Here is an 18,534-nt window from a genome sequence, read left to right as displayed (position 1 = left end):
GAATTATTACAGTTACTCGCACTGCAAATATAACAGTTTCCACAACGCCCCTGCCAGAGGCAGATGCACAATTTTCACACCGGACCGTTTAATCGGCCGTTGTCTAGGCAACGGCTCTCTCTTTAACGAGAAAGGAGCACTGTATTTAAATCATCCGCCTGAACCAATCGTACCTCAAGCTTATTACAACCAATGGGAAACGAGCTCCGGAATTTGAATGCCGATGAACATTCTAGTGTCAACTGTCAAGGTGAGTGGGCGGAGCCCAGGAGACAAGCACGTCTGTCAGCAACAGAGCCGGCTTGGAGACCCCGGGGTACAGGAGATCGAGGATACGGCCACCGCAGACTGGGAGACCGGAGGGTACGGGCAGAGGATGCAAACAGAGAAACCGAGGGGACCAGCTTGAACGGACCCCAGGGTGCAGTCAAAGAGATCGAGCTTGCAGTCTCGGATACGGAGGAGCAGGTGCATAGAAATGAAGAAATGATTTGGCAGATATTCCAGAGAATCAAAGGTGCACGATTGCAGTGCATTTTTTTGGACGCAAACAATACCCTGCAGAATGCAAAAATAGGCACACACAGTTGCTGGACAGGCGGTGGATTCGGGAGGGGGGGGGTTATAAAGTTATGGCCTTAAGTCATTAAAAAAAATAAACTTGACATGATTCCTGAGAAACTGTAAAGTATCTTGCTTCGTGCTAATGCATGGAAGAGATAATATTCTAAGATATTCGTCAGGACAGGAAAGACATCTACCTACAAAGCATTTACTGGTGGGGGCAATGAGAGAAGTACAGAGAAACACTGGAGTGCAGGTTAGATACTGAATGTTAGACACATCGCCGTGAACACAAGGGTGGAGGTAAAGGCTTTTCTTGCAGATCCCAGTTGGGAACATGAGGACCAGAAAACAGCATGTGAGAACACTATGATTTAAGATAGTGAATGGAGAAGTTTCAGCGTACAATTCGCGAGATTCCTATGTAGCTACAAGGGAAAGCAACGGTACTAACTTTATGCAAATCAAAGCAAAAGATTCTTGTTAAAGAACTCAGGCTGGGTGAACAGCCTCAAATACAGGAAATACCGGGTGTGTTCGGTTTGTTTCAGAACGAACGGTATTAATCCTTCACATTGTGCAATGATAAAGAATAATTAGTGATCAGGTTTGGTAACCCGTGGGAGAAAGGGGAGACAAATGTTGAAAATATTTTTTTTTTTTTAAAGTAGGTCTAATAATTATCAATCGAGACGGAGATGTCAACACTGCCTTTTAAAAACAAGCTTGTTACGTTGCTGTGTTGCAAGTTCTGTGACAATATATTGTGCGCTCGGGGCATGAGGGCAGTCCTGCTCTCTGACACAGACGTAGAACTGTACTCGACTGACATTCCCCCCACAAGGTAAGGATCGGCGATGACTTGTTTTGTTGTGTCATGTGATTTTCAGTCCTTGTATTTTAATTACTTTTGAATGAAAGTGATCTTCCTGCCACGGGGTGTAGATAAGAAATAGCTTAGAAACTTTTAAAGGTCAGCGAGATAATTACGTGTTAGTGGAAGGAAATGATTCTCTGACAGTCCGATGAAGTCTTGTGTAGCGTAAATGAAAACATAGACAGCTCCAAACTCTGTAATGACACACTCCCTATGCTAAAGAATTTGATCAGCACTGATTAGGAGTTTACAAACCATACAAGGTGTCAAGGCCCTGTACCTGGTAGGGTTCTGAAAACAAATCTGTGGGAACGTTCAAGGACATCTTCAATCTCTCACTGCTGCAGTTGGAAGTTCCCACCCGCTTCAAAGGGGCAGCAATGTGCCTGGAGGCTGTGGAAGTGAGTGAGGTCCTCAATGAATACTTCTCTTCGGTATTCACCAATGAGAGGGAACTTGATGATGGTGAGGACAATATGAGTGAGGTTGATGTTCTGGAGCATGTTGATATTAAGGGAGAGGAGGTGTTAGAGTTGTTAAAATACATTAGGACAGATAAATCCCCGGGGCCTGACGGAATATTCCCCAGGCTGCTCCATGAGGCGAGAGAAGAGATTGCTGAGCCTCTGGCTAGGATCTTTATGTCCTCGTTGTCCACGTGAATGGTACCGGAGGATTGGAGGGAGGCGAATGTTGTTCCCTTGTTCAAAAAAGGTAGTAGGGATTGTCCGGGTAATTATAGGCCAGTGAGCCTTATGTTTGTGGTGGGAAAGCTGTTGGAAAAGATTCTTAGAGATAGGATCTCTGGGCATTTAGAGAATCATGGTCTGATCAGGGACAGTCAGCATGGCTTTGTGAAGGGCAGATCATGTCTAACAAGCCTGATAGAGTTCTTTGAGGAGGCGACCAGGCATATAGATGAGGGTAGTGCAGTGGATGTGATCTATATGGATTTTAGTAAGGCATTTGACAAGGTTCCACACGGTAGGCTTATTCAGAAAGTTAGAAGGCATGGGATGCAGGGAAGTTTGGCCAGGTGGATTCAGAATTGGCTTGCCTGCAGAAGGCAGAGGGTGGTGGTGGAGGGAGTACATTCAGATTGGAGGATTGTGACTAGTGGTGTCCCACAGGGATCTGTTCTGGGACCTCTACTTTTCGTGATTTTTATTAACGACCTGGATGTGGAGGTAGAAGGGTGGGTTGGCAAGTTTGCAGACAACACAAAGGTTGGTGGTGTTGTGGATGGTGTAGAGGATTGTCAAAGATTGCAGAGAGACATTGATAGGATGCAGAAGTGGGCTGTGAAGTGGCAGATGGGGTCCAACCCGGAGAAGTGTGAGGTGGTACACTTTGGAAGGACAAACTCCAAGGCAGAGTACAAAGTAAATGGCAGGATACTTGGTAGTGTGGAGGAGCAGAGGGATCTTGGGGTACATGTCCACAGATCCCTGAAAGTTGCCTCACAGGTGGATAGGGTAGTTAAGAAAGCTTATGGGGTGTTAGCTTTCATAAGTCGAGGGATAGAGTTTAAGAGTCGCGATGTAATGATGCAGCTCTATAAAACTCTGGTTAGGCCACACTTGGAGTACTGTGTCCAGTTCTGGTCACTTCACTATAGGAAGGATGTGGAAGCATCGGAAAGGGTACAGAGGAGATTTACCAGGATGCTGCCTGGTTTAGAAAGTATGCATTATGATAAGAGATTAAGGGAGCTAGGGATTTACTCTTTGGAGAGAAGGAGGATGAGAGGAGACATGATAGAGGAGTACAAGATAATAAGAGGAATAGATAAGAGTGGATAGCCAGCGCCTCTTCCCCAGGGCACCACTGCTCAATACAAGAGGACATGGCTTTAAGGTAAGGGGTGGGAAGTTCAAGGGGGATATCAGAGGAAGGTTTTTTACTCAGAGAGTAGTTGGTGTGTGGAATGCACTGCCTGAGTCAGTGGTGGAGGCAGATACACTAGCGAAGTTTAAGAGACTACTAGACAGGCATATGGAGGAATCTAAGGTGGGGGCTTATATGGGAGGCAGGGTTTGAGGGTTGGCACAACATTGTGGGCCGAAAGGCTTGTACTGTGCTGTACTATTGAAAAAAGATTATACCAGTGCCCAAGAAGAGCAGGATGAGCTGCCTCGACAACTATTATCCAGTGGCACTCATACCTGTTTTGATGAAGTGCTTTGATCATGGCTAGAATCAACTTCTGCCTAAGCAAAAACCCAGACCGTCTGGAATTTGTCTATCACAACAATGAATATACCATACAGTGGATGTAACCTCACTGGCTCTCCACTTGGCCTCGGATCCTCTAGACAATAGTAAAACCAATGTCAGGCTGCTGTTTATTGATTTCAGCGCAGTGTTGAACACAATTATACCCTCCGTTCTAATCAACAAGCTCTGAAACCTGGGCCTCTGTACCTCCCTCTGCAAATGGATCCTTGACTTCCTCACCAGGAGACCACAGAATCAGAAATAACATCATCTCCTTGCTGACAATCATCACTGGCGCACATCAAGGATACGTGCTTAGCCCACCGCTCTACTGTGTGGCTAGGCACAACTCAAACGCCATCTATAAATTTAAGGACGGCACAGCTATTGTTGGCAGAGTTTCAGATGGTGACGAGGAGGGGTACAGGAGTGAGATAGATCAGCTGGTTGAGTCTTGTCGCAACAACTACCTTTCACTGAATGTCAGTAAGGCCAAGGAAGTGATTGTGGAGTTCAGGTGGGGAAGTGGGGGAAACACACACCAGCCCTCATTGAGAACAGCTGTGGAAAGGATGAGCAGTTTTAAGTTCCTGGGTGTCGACATCTCTGAAACTTATTGATGTAATTAACAAGAATATTTACAAAGTTATATTTTGTTAGTTTGGGGAGACTTGGAATGTCACCAAAGACACTTGCAAATTCTACAGATGTACTGTGGAGAGCATTCTAACTGGCTGCATCACTGTCTGTTACTGAGGGCCCACTGCACAGGATTGGAAAAAGCTGTAGAAAGTTAGAAACTCGCCAGCTTTCTTGTGGGCACTAGCCTCCCCAGCATCAAAGACATCAAAGACATCTTCAAAAGGTGATGCCACAAAAGGTGGCATCTGTCATCATGGAGCTCTGTCATCCAGGACATGGCCCCTCCTCATTTGCTGCCATCAAGGAGGAAGTACAGGAGCCTGAAGACAAACACTCACAATTCAGGAACAGCTTCTTTCCCTCCACCATCAGATTTCTGATTGGACACCACCGCACTATTTTTTAACTTTTTTTTAACACTACTTATTTAATTAAATTATGTATACTTATGGTAATTTATAGTATTTTTGTTATTATGTATTGCAATATACTGCTGTTGCAAAACAGCAAATTCCACAACATATGCCAGAGATATTAAACCTGATTCTGATCCTTTTCATTTTGTGTTAGATGTACCTCTCAGCTGGGTGGTAAGTTATTAAGAAAAGGAATAATTGTTAGCTCTCACCCTCCTCTCCCCCCTCTCCCCCCTCTCCCCCCTCTCCCCCCTCTCTCCCCCTCTCTCCCCCCTCTCCCCCCTCTCCCCCCTCTCCCCCCTCTCCCCCCCTCTCCCCCCCTCTCCCCCCTCTCCCCCCTCTCCCCCCTCTCCCCCCTCTCCCCCCTCTCCCCCCTCTCCCTCCCCCCTCCCCCCCTCCCCTCTCCCCCCTCCTCCCCTCTCCCCCCTCTCCCCCCTCTCCCCCCCCTCTCCCCCCTCTCTCCCCCCTCTCTCCCCTCTCTCCCCTCTCTCCCCCCTCTCTCCCCTCTCTCCCCCCTCTCCCCCCTCTCTCCCCCCTCTCTCCCCCCTCTCTCCCCCCTCTCTCCCCTCTCCCCCCCCTCTTCTCCCCCACCCCAGCGAGCTGCTAGTCTTTCACTCTTGTTTGTTGCAGGAGCAATATCTCTCTTCCTTGCTAGTGAGAGAGAGCCTGTCTGAGATGTCGAAGTGTTGGGATGAGCAGTAGTTTTTATATTGACGTCTAGAGATCATGGTCTCTTTGAGGGTTTTGTTATTGCTTGCATGGTGGGGGGGGGAGGTGGTTGATGTTTTCACTGGTGCAAGTGGGGAGGGGGAGAGGGCTGATGCTTTTGCTGCTCTTTGTGTGTGCTTGGGGGGTACTTTAGGGTTCTAACGTTTCTGTTATTTATTCTTTGTTTTTTTTCTGTGGATGTCTGTGAAGAGTAAGAATTTCACGTTGTATGCTGTATATATTCTCTGATATTAAATTGAACCATTGAAGTATGTAAACTACCACCAAGAAGGAGAAGGGAACACCACCTCATATAGATTCCCCTCCACACTATACACCATCCTAATTTGGAAATATATTGCAACTCCTTCTAAATCTACATCCTGGAACTCTCTCCTGGAAAACCTTTGCCAGAAGGACTGTATGTTTAAAGAGGTGATAACACCATCTTCTCAATGGGGAAAAAGGGAGTGAGCAAAAAATGTTGTTCTTCCCAACAATATTAAGACCCTGAAAAATGAATTAATATACACAATGTGTAATTTTTTTTATAATCCATGCTTCCTCACCTGCCCGTGCCCTCAAATAACTGAAAGATGAATGTGTAAAGAGTTTTTACCATTGGTAGTAACTGTTAGTCCACTGGGGTGTTGCATTAATCAAATACCACTTTCATTTACTTTAAAGAGTAGAGAGCCTCTGTACATTTTATGAGTCAGAACTGCATGTTGATTCACCACTGTACTGCCCAGAATCTTCCTGGTGTTACAACAATGACAGGAACTTATACAAGGTCTTTTAAATATAGTTAAAGAAGGTCAAACATTTTACTGAAACATAGAATACAAATATGACACCCATTTCACATCTCGCACCTTAGTGTCAAAGGGTGGGGAAGAAATTGTTTCTCTCATTTGAGCTGCTGTTTTGAGTGTGACACCTGGGAGTATATTTTCTCATTTGTGAGTGCAGATGACATTGGGAGATTTTGGAGATAAAATTGCTATATTAAATGTTATTTTAAGTGCACCATCTGCCACAAGCGGGACTTCCCAGTGGCCAAACGTTTTAATTCCCATTCCTATTCCCGTTCTGATGTGTCGGTCCATGGCGCTTCCTCTTGTGCCAAGACAAGGCTTTCCTCGGTGAAGGAGCAACACCTTGTATTCCATCTCGACACCCTCCAACCTGATGCAATGAATATCGATTTCTTCTTCCAGTAACCAAATTCCCCTCCTCCCCCACGCTGAACTTCTACTTCTCATCTGCCTATCACCTCCTCCTGGGTCCCCTCCTCCTTCCCTTTCTCCTATGGTCCACTCTCCTCTCCTATCAGACTCTTCCTTCTCCTGCTCTTTCCCCTCCCCCCACTGCTTTATTCTGGCATTTTCCTCCTTCCTTCTCAGTCCTGAGGAAGGGTTTCAACCTGAAACATTGAATGTTTATTCATTTCCACAGATGCTGCCTGACCTGAAAGGTTCCTCCAGCACTTTGTGGATGTTAGTATATTAAATGTAATTGGTTATTATCTTGCCATATTGAACTAAACAAAGCATGATGCATAATATTTCACAAAATAAACTGAATATACTTTCTGAAATTACTGATCTACCCGTTTCTGAGATTATAGAAGTCCAGGATATAATGCAATCCTTTTGAATCAGGAGCAACAGAGTTAAAGCTGAGAACTCAGCAGGTCAGGCAGTACCTCTGGCGGGAAATAAGCAGTCATTGCTTTGGGTTGATACCCTTCATCTAGATGGAAAGGTAGAATGATTGAAGGGTTCGAGCAGGACCTAGCAGATGTTATGATAGGCAGGTATCCAGGTGAGGAAGGGGGATAGGCCTGTAGAAGAGTGGGGAACAGAAAGAAAAGCTCAAAGGTTGTAGGTGGAAGTGAATGAAGACGATGGAATCCGACAGGAGAGGGAAGATGGAGCATGGAATTAAGGGATGGAGGGAGGTGCGGAGTATGGGTAGGAGTAGTGCAGTGGGAGAACCGGGGGAGGGGAACAAATGGAGAGTGTAGAGGAATGCTGATGGAGGCTTGGTGGATCAATAGAGGTCTCCAGATGCCAGCATCTACAGCTTCTTGTGGACTCATGTTGAACCAGCCTGGTTCAGCAGAAAATAGAACATTGTGACCCAAGTTTAATGTTTATTTTGCCTGATCGCTAGTTTCTCCTCAATACTATGACAAAGTCAAAAATGTCCAGATGCTGTACATCTAGAATTTTTTTTAAAAAAGCAGAAAACATTAGAAACAGCCACAGGTTAGTATAACCTTTTGTCAGAACTGGGAAGGAGTGACAAACAAGTTGGTTTTGCACGGTAAAGTATATGGCGGGAGAGGAGGTTGGGTAGATGGGATAATGAACATCTGGTGACAGGTCAAAGCCAATGTTAACCTCACTGGTTATTGAAGTCCAATGGTCGGTCGATTGATTGAGGCAGATAGAGAGTTATGATAGAGATATATATATATATATATTAATATATATTAAGGGGCTGCTCCTTAGGTTTGTTTTGAACCTTGCTATGGGAACTTGCATAGGCCCGAGCTACACAGTCGTTCCTTGGGATATGTGAAACAATGGGTCCCTTCTCTCAGCTTTTTGAGTATATCGATAACTGCATTAATGCAGCTCCCTATGATATACATAGAACTCAAGAATCTCATTACCTTTGTTTCCAATATCTACCCTTCTGTCACCTTCACATAGTCCATCTCTGACACTACCCTTTCTAGATCTCTCTATCTCCAGCTATAACATCATTGCAAACTTATCTCCCACAGCCATCTTTCTTCCTTCCGGGCTTCCGTAAGGACTCCATTCTTTCCCCAGTCACTCTGCCCCTATTGTATTCGCTCCAGTGATGAGAGTCTCCACACAGGTGAACGAAGTGCTTTCCTTCTTATTGGGCCATTTCTGTTATCAGGCAAACATCTGTGATATTGATTCAGTTTTATTTTGTCTCCATTAGCAGAACCTGTGTTTTTGTAGCATTTTATGTTTTGTCTTATTACTTTCCTATTAATCCACTAACTAGAGGATATGTTTAGTTACTGGGTTGGGTGTCCTCCAAAACATATTTTTGTGGTAACTCTGAATTCACCTTGTCATATTCATTCCTTCAAACCATTATCACACATCCATTCCACCTCTTTAACCTTAAGCAAACAGTTTTTATCTCTTCCTCAGTTCAGAAGAGGGATGTTAGACTCGGAACTTTAAACCTGCTTCTCTTTCCACACAAACTTTCTGACCTGCTCTGACATATTCTATTTTATCAAAATATTGTGTATTTTTCGATGCAGAATTCCCACATAGGGTGTTTGTACTATTGCCAAAATAATGACTCCTAGTTTTTCCTCCTCTCCGCACTGGATGTGTTTCCATTTACATCTGCAATCGTTGGCTTCTATCCAAACCAGCTTTTCTTTGTATAAGTCTCAAAATGAGTGCTGGTTTTCTGAACTTAAAGCTACTAAGTTAGAGCTGGTTATGCCTATTGTCAACTGACAAGAAAATACGTTCACGTCTACTGTTGCTCGTTACTTGATAATCTTGTGAACAGTCAGTAAGGATACTTGTACTGTTATCCTGGCTGATACAATTTAAATACTTCAAAGCTGATAACCATAGCATTGCACACTGGTGTAAATGACTATAGACATGTTGGACATGTCCCGCTGAGTGATAGGCATTGCAGCTGTTACTTCATGCTGACTTGTTCTAAATTATAGGGCCGTGGACTTTGTTGGAAATTGCTACTCCACAGAAAGCTGCAAGTGTAAAATAAAGGATATTGCATGTTTAAAATGGTAAGTCTGTTCTCATCTGTAATTTGACGTTTTAAATGAATGGCCATGGAGGAATGAATGTCTGGATTCTGTTTGTCTTGTGACAAGAATAACTAAATTGCTTGATCCCTAACTGCAGTAACAGATATTCTTCTAGGCTTATTAAGGCACATATAAACAGGAGAGGGCCTTTTGGATTTTAAAAATTGTTGTGACATTTCAATTAGATCATAGCTGATTCACATTTTAAATATATTTATTCAGTTTTGATTCCATTACCCCTAATTCTCTAACGTAAAAATATTCTATTAATTTTATCTTCTCTGACTTTTATTAACATTCTCTAAGTGCCAGCTAAACCAGTGGAAGTACCTTTGACCTCTGCCGGAAGACCAATGATTACCACAGATTTGTGGAATTAACTTTTCATAACTTTGTAAAAAGTTGAAGGAGCTCATTTAGTCCACTGAGTCTATGCTATCTCTGTAATAGTCCCATTAATTCCATTTGCCCGCTTTCTTTGCTGTAAGTGATCTGCTCGCACATACCAATTAACAATTCCTGATTCTGCCATCCTCACAACTAAGCTATCAAACAGCATATCTTTAGAATGTGGAAGGAAAGAAGAACACCAAGGAGAAGCCCACATGGTCACAGAGAGAATGTCCAGATTCTGTACAACCAGAAACCTGAAATGAACTTTAGTTGCTGGAACAGGGAGACAGCAACACTACGTGCAGCAGCTGTGTCCTACTCCATGCCACCTGCAAACCCTTAAGTTAATGTTTCAGTAATACTTTTTGCACTAAATTGAATTTTACCCACTGCTTCTTACTTACTTACTGCCTGTTATGCTGCTGATATTTAGGGCAGCAATGAAGGTACTTCATCTCTGGCGGTGTTCGGGGCTTCCTTCATCGTGTCAGTAGCTTCCCCTCGGCTTTCACTACTTGTCAGTCATGCAAATCCTGGGTGGAGACTCAGGAATACCGTGGCACTCAGATGTAGAAGGATTCTTCATTGCTGTTTCCATTAACAATTTTGTTTTACCATTTGGGGTTGTTAGCTTTGAGCTGAACCTCTGAAACTGGAGGACTGGTGGACCACACTTACTCTGGCCTCTACCCTTTGACCTGCTTGTTATGGGTAACCCTACCAAGAGCCAACACATAAAGCTCTGACTCCTGCCAACGTAGCTCTCTGGGTCATTGCAGTATACAAGCCTCCAAAGCACATAAAAGTTGCAGTTCTCTTAGAGGATTTATTGCTACAAATGAGTTTAAGATGTTGGAGCATCACTAGAAGAAAGAAGAGCAGAAACTTCTTTCTGTTTTCAACCATGTTAATTTATTTAGTACTTACGTGATTTTGCCAGGAGAAAAATAGATTAACTTCAAAAACACTGAGGTATGAAGCTTTATAAATACTATAAGGATACAAAAGATAAGAATTAATTCCATGCAAATCATTGACAAAATTTCTTTAGAGTATTGTCTTCTTTTGGTACTTGAGGACCATCAAATGCATTTGTTTATTTGGCACATATTAGATTAGATTAGATTAGATTATGAGGACACGCAGTCCTCTTTTATTGTCATTAAGTAATGCATGCATTAAGAAATGATACAATGTTCCTCCAGAATTACAACTACCAAACTGATTTTGTTCAGTTGCTTCCTGGTTCATTCATTGTAAAGTCATTTTATTTTTTATATTGTATTGTACGGTATGTATGTCCAGTTGACTTCATCCGTGGATTGTAAAAAATGCATTTCTTAAACTCTTGCTTCTTAATTGATGAATATGTTGCTTGCAACTTCATAAGTAATCTATGTACGTAGAAATTAGTTTTGTTAATAATCCACTTAATATGTTTACTGCTTGTATAGCTTTAATCCAAGTAAGGAAATTACAGCAATTCCCTTTCAAACTGAAAGTAGGGTGAAGTGAATGGTAAGTTTGTGCTTGGGTGCATATATCATAATTAAATTAACTTTAAAAATGAAAAAAGATATTTTCATCATCATTAAACATTTCTGCAGTAAATTATTTTGAATTGCAATGACCTGTATAAATAAATGTCATGATTTTGTTCATTTTTAGGTCCTTCCCGACCAAAAGTAATTTAAATATTTTAAACCCAACAATGAATCTTGTTGATCCGTTAGTGAAATTGCTTGCAATTATGCTTACACAGCTCCACAGTCACTGAAACCTTTGTGTTTTAATCAACTGTAGATTTAGATTTCTTCAACATTCTGCCTGGTTCATAATTCCATATATCACTCAACGACACTTATCCTCACTAATTCAAACTGACATACTGACCCACAACATGTTGTATTTATCTTCCTTGCTACCTCTCGATTCTGCTGTTGTATCACTCCATTCTCTCCTAACTACTTTCTTTAAACCTCCATCCTTCAGTTTTCTAATAGAAACCATTTGTGTTCCTGACCCGTCTGCTTCACTCACTTGTATGCATAATAAAATGGGGCATCTCTGCACTTCTCCAGCTCATCCTCTGTTTCATTTTTACTGTGTGCTCCCTCCTCCAAGCCACCTATTGAAGTTTAAATTTTACCACATTGAGGATTCTGCACAGAGGTGAATATGAGATCTAATTTTTGACCAAAATTAACGTGTAAATTTTTATTAATTTTTTATGAGTCCTAACTAGGTGTTTGATTTTACTGATGATGTCTCTCCCCCACCCCCCCACATGCTCTCAGAATGCACTTTGTCATCCATGTGCAAAGGCAGTCTATTTAACTATAGAAAGTGACGGAACATACTTTTATACAGTTAGTAGCACAGGCTATCAAGCACAACTTGATCAGCTAAGGTCTAAAGCTTTTTCTTACTTATACATATCAGTGCTTTTAGCAATTGGGTCATTAGTTCCTGAGGATTTACACTCAGTGGCCACTCAGTGTAATATGTGGTTATTTGAGTTCCTGACACCTTCCTCTCAGCTTGAACTAGTCTGGCCATGTTCCTCTGACCCCTCTCACTAATAGGGCATTTTTGCCTACAGAACTGCCATTCACTGGATGTTTTTCGCTCTTCACACCACTCTGTAAACTCTAGAGACAGTTGTGTGTGAAAGTCCCAGGAGGTCAAGTTTCTGAGATACTAAAACTACCCCATCTAGAGCCAGCAATCATTCCATGGTCAAAGTCACTAGGTACATTTCTTTCCCATTCTCATATTTGGTCTGAACAACAAGTGAACCTCTTGACCATGTCTGCATGCTTTTTTTCACTGAGTTGCAGGCATATGATTGATTGAGTAGATATTTGCATTAACAGGCAGGTGTATGGCTGTACCTAATAAAGTGGCCCCTGAGTTCTAGTTTTACTTTGTGTGTGCTTTAATATTCTTATCGTGCATGCTGCTTCAAATATATCACGAATTTATGCTACGCATTGATTTTCAATTTGTTACTGCACAAAAAGTTCACGACAAAGCTTTCTGTAAAAGCAGGCGGGTAGAGTCCTTTGCACGTCTCTAAAACACATCTTTGCATGATCATCATGTTCTTCATTTCAGTGGCAATGCTGTTGGCTACCATGTGGTTGTCCCATGCAGACCCTGTTTGCTTTCCTGTAACAATGGGCATTTCTGGATGTTTCACAGCCAGGTGATCTACGCTGTTAATAGACTGGATTCCTCTGGTGAGTGCAGTGTCAGGCTGGGTCTGGAAAACAGCAGAATAGTTCCTTCATTGTCCAGCCTGTTGGTTTTGTATTTGTGCGGGGAACTAATAGCCTAGTTATTATCTATTGGATCACAGGATATTGTTGTGTCTGTTGATCAGGAACTCAAATATTGTTGCATAGAGTTAAGTTTTTGCACACTATATTTTTACTTACTTTCCTAGTAATCTCGAAGAGCCATCTGCTTTGCTTCTACTGGTATAACATCAGATTACCAAGACTTTCATGAACCCTTACCTTCTGCTTATTTACAGTAATAGGAAAGCTGAATGCTATCAAAGCATCTGCAAGGTTTGTAGTTCTTTTTCTGAGTAATGGGTTTCCCGCTGTCTGTGAAGAACTCCCAATTTCAGGCTTTCCAGTGAAAGATAAACTGCATACGGCTGGGGAGAACTCCTTTCCGTTTCTGTTGTGTTATTGATTAGTCTATCACTAGTGGAGAAAATAGAATAAATCACACTAGTAAAAGGTGACCTAAATTGAATACCTGCTGAATATCAAGTGTTTAGTCTGTGATTTCTGCTGTTGGTGCTTTGAACTGGGAGAGCAGCAACAAAAATAAAAAAAAAGAGAAGTTCAGCAATGGTTTCCAATTCTAATTACTATCTAGGGCCTCCGACTGGAAAGTTCCTTTGAAGATGCCTGTTATTCAGAAGATGAGCCTGTATATTATACCTTCCACTATCAATTTGTCTGTCAACACTCACTGTTCCTGGGTGTCTTGTGGTTGACAGTACCTGTGAAATAATAATCCAGCATGAATCAACATTGTTAGTCAAGGGTGGAGGGAAGAGTAGTTTTAAAAATTCAAAAGATTTTATGTGCAATTAAGGCACTCAATTATATGATCAGAGGCAAAGTTGTAGAGGCGACTCAGTAAAGCAGAGCAAATACTTTTGATATGTGAGAAACCATGAATGTACTGTATACTTACTGCCGGTTACCCCGCTGGTGTTTAGGTAGCAATGGAGGTCCTCCATCTCTGGTGGTGTTCAGGGCTTCCTTCATCATGTCCTCTTGATTTTCACGACTGTCAGTCATGCAAGTCCTGGGTGGAGACACAGGAGTACTGTCGCACTCAGATGTACAAGGGCTCTTCATTGCTGTTTCTTTAACAATTTTATTTTACCCAGTCAGAGTTCATCTGAGCTGAATCCCCCAAACCTGGAAGACCAGTGGACCACCCTTAGTCTGCTCTTTACCCTTTGACCTGTTTGTCATAAGGCATCCGTTAGTCTTGCGAGACCATGGATCTGCGCCTGGAAAACCTTCACTCTCCAGGGCGCAGGCCTGGGCAAGGTTGTATGGAAGACCGGCAGTTGCCCATGCTCCCCTCTCCATGACACCAATGTTGTCCGAGGAAAGGGCATTAGGAGCCATACAGCTTGGCACAAGTGTCATCGCAGAGCAATGTGTGATTAAGTACCTTGCTCAAGGACACAACACATTGCCTTGGCTGGGGCTCAAACTCACGACCTTCAGATCACTAGTCCAATGCCTTAACCACTTGGCCACGTGCCCACATGTGACCCTACAAAGCATAAAGCCTTGACTCCAGCCAACATAGCTCTCCAGGTCATTGAGGCATGCAAGCCCCTAAACTATGACGAGGTTGTGGTTCTCTTGGAGGTGAATGTACAATTAACTACTTACTTTGGTGCTGAGTGAAAAAGAACATCAAGTATCTTTGGAGGAAAGGGAAATCCTACATATGCTTTAAAAGCATTTTACTGAAATCTGAAAAACTCCAGGTGGTTTCAATGCAATAGCATTTGGATCTTGGTTGCAGTTCTCATTTATCTTAATTACCTCTTCACAATAGTTCAGCTCCTTGCCTAAGTGTCTGCTTGTCCAGAATTCTTCTTAATTTCAATATTTAAAACAAATGCTTAATTAATGCTTATTCATTTTGTTGACCATTTTTAATTAATCAATGTAATCAGAGTGTGAGGGAGGGCAGGGGGTGGTGGGGAAAATTACTATGCATTACAAAGATATGAGAGTGAAAGGGAATGATGTTTGAGGCTTGGAAAATGCAGAGTAGATCAAAGGGAAGTAGAACGTGGAGAGCGAGTGGTGCAGGTCTGGCTGAGATATTAATGAGAAATAAGGAAATAAAGTATTTGAAGCTGAGTTACAAATACTCTCACTTTTACGATAACTTTCTTTTAACTTTGCATATGGGATAAGTATTGAAGAGAAAGTTAATGCAAATACTAACAGTACAAGTTATTTAATTTCAGGTGTTGATTTTCTTCTCTGGGGGAACTTGCCAGATACAGAGGATGAAGAGAATGAATCTGATCTATTTGAAGAGGAATGTATCAGATAATGGAATGGAGTAATCAAGATAACAGTATTTCAATTTTGTTGCTTTGCCAATGTTTTGTTTAAAGTACTTTGACGTTATTTCAAAGGTCACAAGTGCTTTGAATTAACCGTAATGGTTAACTGCAGTTTATGTAGCAGAGCAAGCTTGTTTGAAATTGTTTTATCCAGGGGAAGGATGTAAATGTACATACCCTGATGAACAGCAAGTGTGTACCAATCTTATGAGGTACGCAGTAGCCAGGTTTGGACCTTTGCAAGTTTCCAAATATTTGTTAGGAATGTTGGCATAGAGTTATGCTTTTGATTGAAGGTTAGCTTTGGGTGGACCCATCATTGGACAGGCTTTGCACAGAAAATATAAGATTTCACAGAAACATGAACAGCCAGTGAAGAAGTTGTTACGCCCTTCGCGGTTGCTGGAATTGGAAACTACTCTGCTAGTTCTCCAGTTTATGTCCTTCAATTATATTTTTTCACTCTAATGTGATGGCTTTTTTTGCACTCTAAAGTAAAGTTTGAGATGGAGAATTTATTTTGGCAGGGATAATAAAGAGGAATTAGTTTATTTTGAGAGTAATTTATTCAGGGAAACCTTACCAGATTCAAGATGGAATTGGGCATATTTGTTGTCATTACTTCAAGAGTGACCACTGTGAAGAAAGGACCCATTTTGAATAATGACCCTGCTATACTTCCACAATGTTGGAATGCTAATCAAATTTTCAATTAAATAAACAAATGTGTGCGTGGGATGATGGATTTATGGCTAAATGATATATTTGGACAAATTGAAATGAAGTGTGAGCTTGTCCATCCTCATTCATGATGACGGCCATTTTCAGGTGCTTGTACTGATTTTCTGGCTTTTAAAGCCAATTTAGGCATTAAGTCCATTAACTTGAAATATATATTATTGTAAATACTGTAAATACTCAACAGGCAGGGCAATATCTTTGGGGAGAGGGAAATGGTTAATTTTTCCTTTGATTGGATGTCCAGTAATCTATTTTATAAAAAAATGCTAACTAACCGTGAATGGACAATAGGGACACCATTTATGCACTGAAGATACAATAGAAAACTATTTTCTATTTACCAAAGATGGGCATCTCTCTTGAGTTTTCAGACAGTTACTAGATTATTTTTGCAGCAGCTACTGGTATTTTAACTGTACTGGGATGACGCTGACAAAGTTGAATGAAGGAAGACTCAGTAACACATGCTGTATTAAATCCTATTATTTTTCCAAATGATGGACAAAGTCTATTGTGCACATCACACAGACACAAATATTAAGATTATATGATACTATTTACTATTTTTGTATATTAATCTGTAATGTAACTAGCCACATATGGCTCACACTCAATGTATCATGAAGTATTAATGACAACAATGCTAATGAATCTCCGAACTACAAAGAGTAACTGAAACATTTTCTGAAAATCATTTTTCTTTATTTGCACAAAAGAAAAGGTTGTCTGCTTGGCGTATGTCCCTTATTTACATGGCTTATGGTGAAATCGCCACTCAGCACTCTGTCTTCAGACTCAGAAGAAAATATGATCCGTTGTCTAAGATATGGGTACCTGGTCCTTGTGGAGTTGTCCTTCACTAAGGGCTAAATTATTTCATTTGCTGCACTATTGAATGATATTTGTATGTAAAATCTGATATGCTATGAGTATGGGAAAGGAATTATTGATTTGTTTGAAACTGTAAAAGTTACAACAATTTGTACAAATATCTATCAGTTATTTTATATTTACAGTCTATCTGAATAGTTTTGTCAAATTAATGTTCTTTAATTCTTGCTTTGCTTCATAATTTACCACAAGCAATGTGTTCGAGTTCTCACCATCCTTGGGTTTTGCAATAATAAGTGGATTTGGCTAACTTCAGCTCTTAGGAGGATGACTATGTATGTCTAAACTACTTCTGTCCTTCCAATCACAAATAGGTCAGAGGAGCAAAACTTGGGACAACTTGTTGAATGTTCACAAAGGCCGAAGTGCCTTTTAGCCTAAATTACTTTTGGAAAATCTGGTATAAATTAAAAGTGGAATGATTTTTTAATTGATAACCATTCAATAGGCCAATTTTTGATTCCCTGATTTGTGCTAAACTAGCTCATTTGTAGATATGTTCCTAATGTCCATTGCAAAAATGTTGGGATGGAATATCGACTATGACCCTGCTCCTGTTTGCTAGTTTAGAAGTATGTGCATGTAAATTGTGTGCAAGTGCACTGAGGTCCCATTTATCCCTGCTGCATATCCTCCCAGTTCTTGTAGTAAAAAACCTGTCTGGACATGCTCCTAAATTATGACAGCATGATTTACTGTGAACGTGGAACAAAACCGAGTTTATTTGATGCCTCCACAAGAAAGACAGGGAAAAAATGGTACACACAGAAACTCCTCAATGCAGAAATCAGTACCTGCCAAGTATTTAATTCCTCGCTTCTACAGAGGAAATATTATAGTGTTATCATTTTCTCACAAGGGATCCAGCATCTGAAAGGGATCATAATGCACAGATGAATTACTTACAGTAGCATCCTCTGTTTTCTTTTATTGGCTTTTTTTTTAATGTATGTTATTCTTGGCTTGGATTTTTGTATTGTCTTAGAGTAAAGGCAAAAGCAAGTTCAGTATATCATGACTGAAAAGTGAATGAATTGGAAGTGAACCTTGTGTAATATAGTGTAAATGTGTGGAAGAGTTTGGTGCTGTGATATTTATTCCTGTTGTGAATATGTATGTGGTTTTATTTTCTAGTTAGTTTGTGCATTCAAAACCAATATCCTGGGAAAGACTGGCATATTGCAATAGATTTTCTGGTCAATCAATAAAAGAAAAATAAAACCACAGGTGACGTCACTTTTTCTTTGTGATAGCCTAAATACTCATAGGATGATAGTATCAGATATAATTCTAAAGATGTGCTGGATTGAAGAGTTCAGAATGTAGAAATCTGAGCATGAATTGTGTTTCTAACATTCTTTGTGTGAATCCTTAAATTTCAGGGAGTAGTTTAAGTTTAAGGAAGGATTCATAAATATCACAGTAAAGTGAATGTGAGGAATATAGGTCATTAATGTACAGTTTTTCATGAATTGGTCTCTATTGCAACAAAAAACATGTTCTAGGTTTAAAGGTCTGTGTGTTGACATTTTATTAGCATTAAATTCAACAAATCACACCAGATCGACTAACATCTGAGAAAAAAAACTTTATCGTATGCAGAGGTGAT

The 18,534-nt window shown here is 41.0% G+C and overlaps 1 protein-coding gene across 2 annotated transcripts; it reads left to right on the top strand.

The window, feature by feature from the left end:
• The first annotated feature begins 281 nt into the window (after positions 1 to 281).
• On the top strand, positions 282 to 16,965 carry LOC140209523 (protein FAM72A). Of its 2 annotated transcripts, none has more exons than XM_072277786.1 (5): positions 282 to 468; positions 1,236 to 1,408; positions 9,173 to 9,250; positions 12,782 to 12,906; positions 15,192 to 16,965. In XM_072277786.1, the coding sequence occupies exons 2-5, from the start codon at positions 1,263 to 1,265 to the stop codon at positions 15,278 to 15,280; spliced, it is 438 nt and encodes a 145-aa protein (XP_072133887.1). In that variant the 5' UTR covers positions 282 to 468; positions 1,236 to 1,262; the 3' UTR covers positions 15,281 to 16,965. The 2 variants fall into 2 exon arrangements, with proteins under 2 accessions (XP_072133887.1, XP_072133886.1); XM_072277785.1 differs by lacking the exon at positions 282 to 468 and adding an exon at positions 1,092 to 1,123 and having other exon boundaries at positions 1,233 to 1,408.
• Positions 16,966 to 18,534: the final 1,569 nt, after the last annotated feature.

The sequence above is a fragment of the Mobula birostris genome, chromosome 14 (genome assembly GCF_030028105.1).
Source record: "Mobula birostris isolate sMobBir1 chromosome 14, sMobBir1.hap1, whole genome shotgun sequence".
Taxonomy (NCBI): Eukaryota; Metazoa; Chordata; class Chondrichthyes; order Myliobatiformes; family Myliobatidae; genus Mobula; species Mobula birostris.
This window is presented reverse-complemented; position numbering and strand designations above follow the sequence as displayed.

Excerpts from the sequence above, each read along its gene's own strand:
- LOC140209523 (XM_072277786.1), top strand. The coding sequence starts at position 1,263 with ATGTCAACACTGCCTTTTAAAAACAAGCTTGTTACGTTGCTGTGTTGC. Across the intron at positions 1,409-9,172 it reads ACTGACATTCCCCCCACAAG|GGCCGTGGACTTTGTTGGAA; the intron begins GTAAGGATCGGC and ends TCTAAATTATAG. Across the intron at positions 9,251-12,781 it reads GATATTGCATGTTTAAAATG|TGGCAATGCTGTTGGCTACC; the intron begins GTAAGTCTGTTC and ends TCTTCATTTCAG.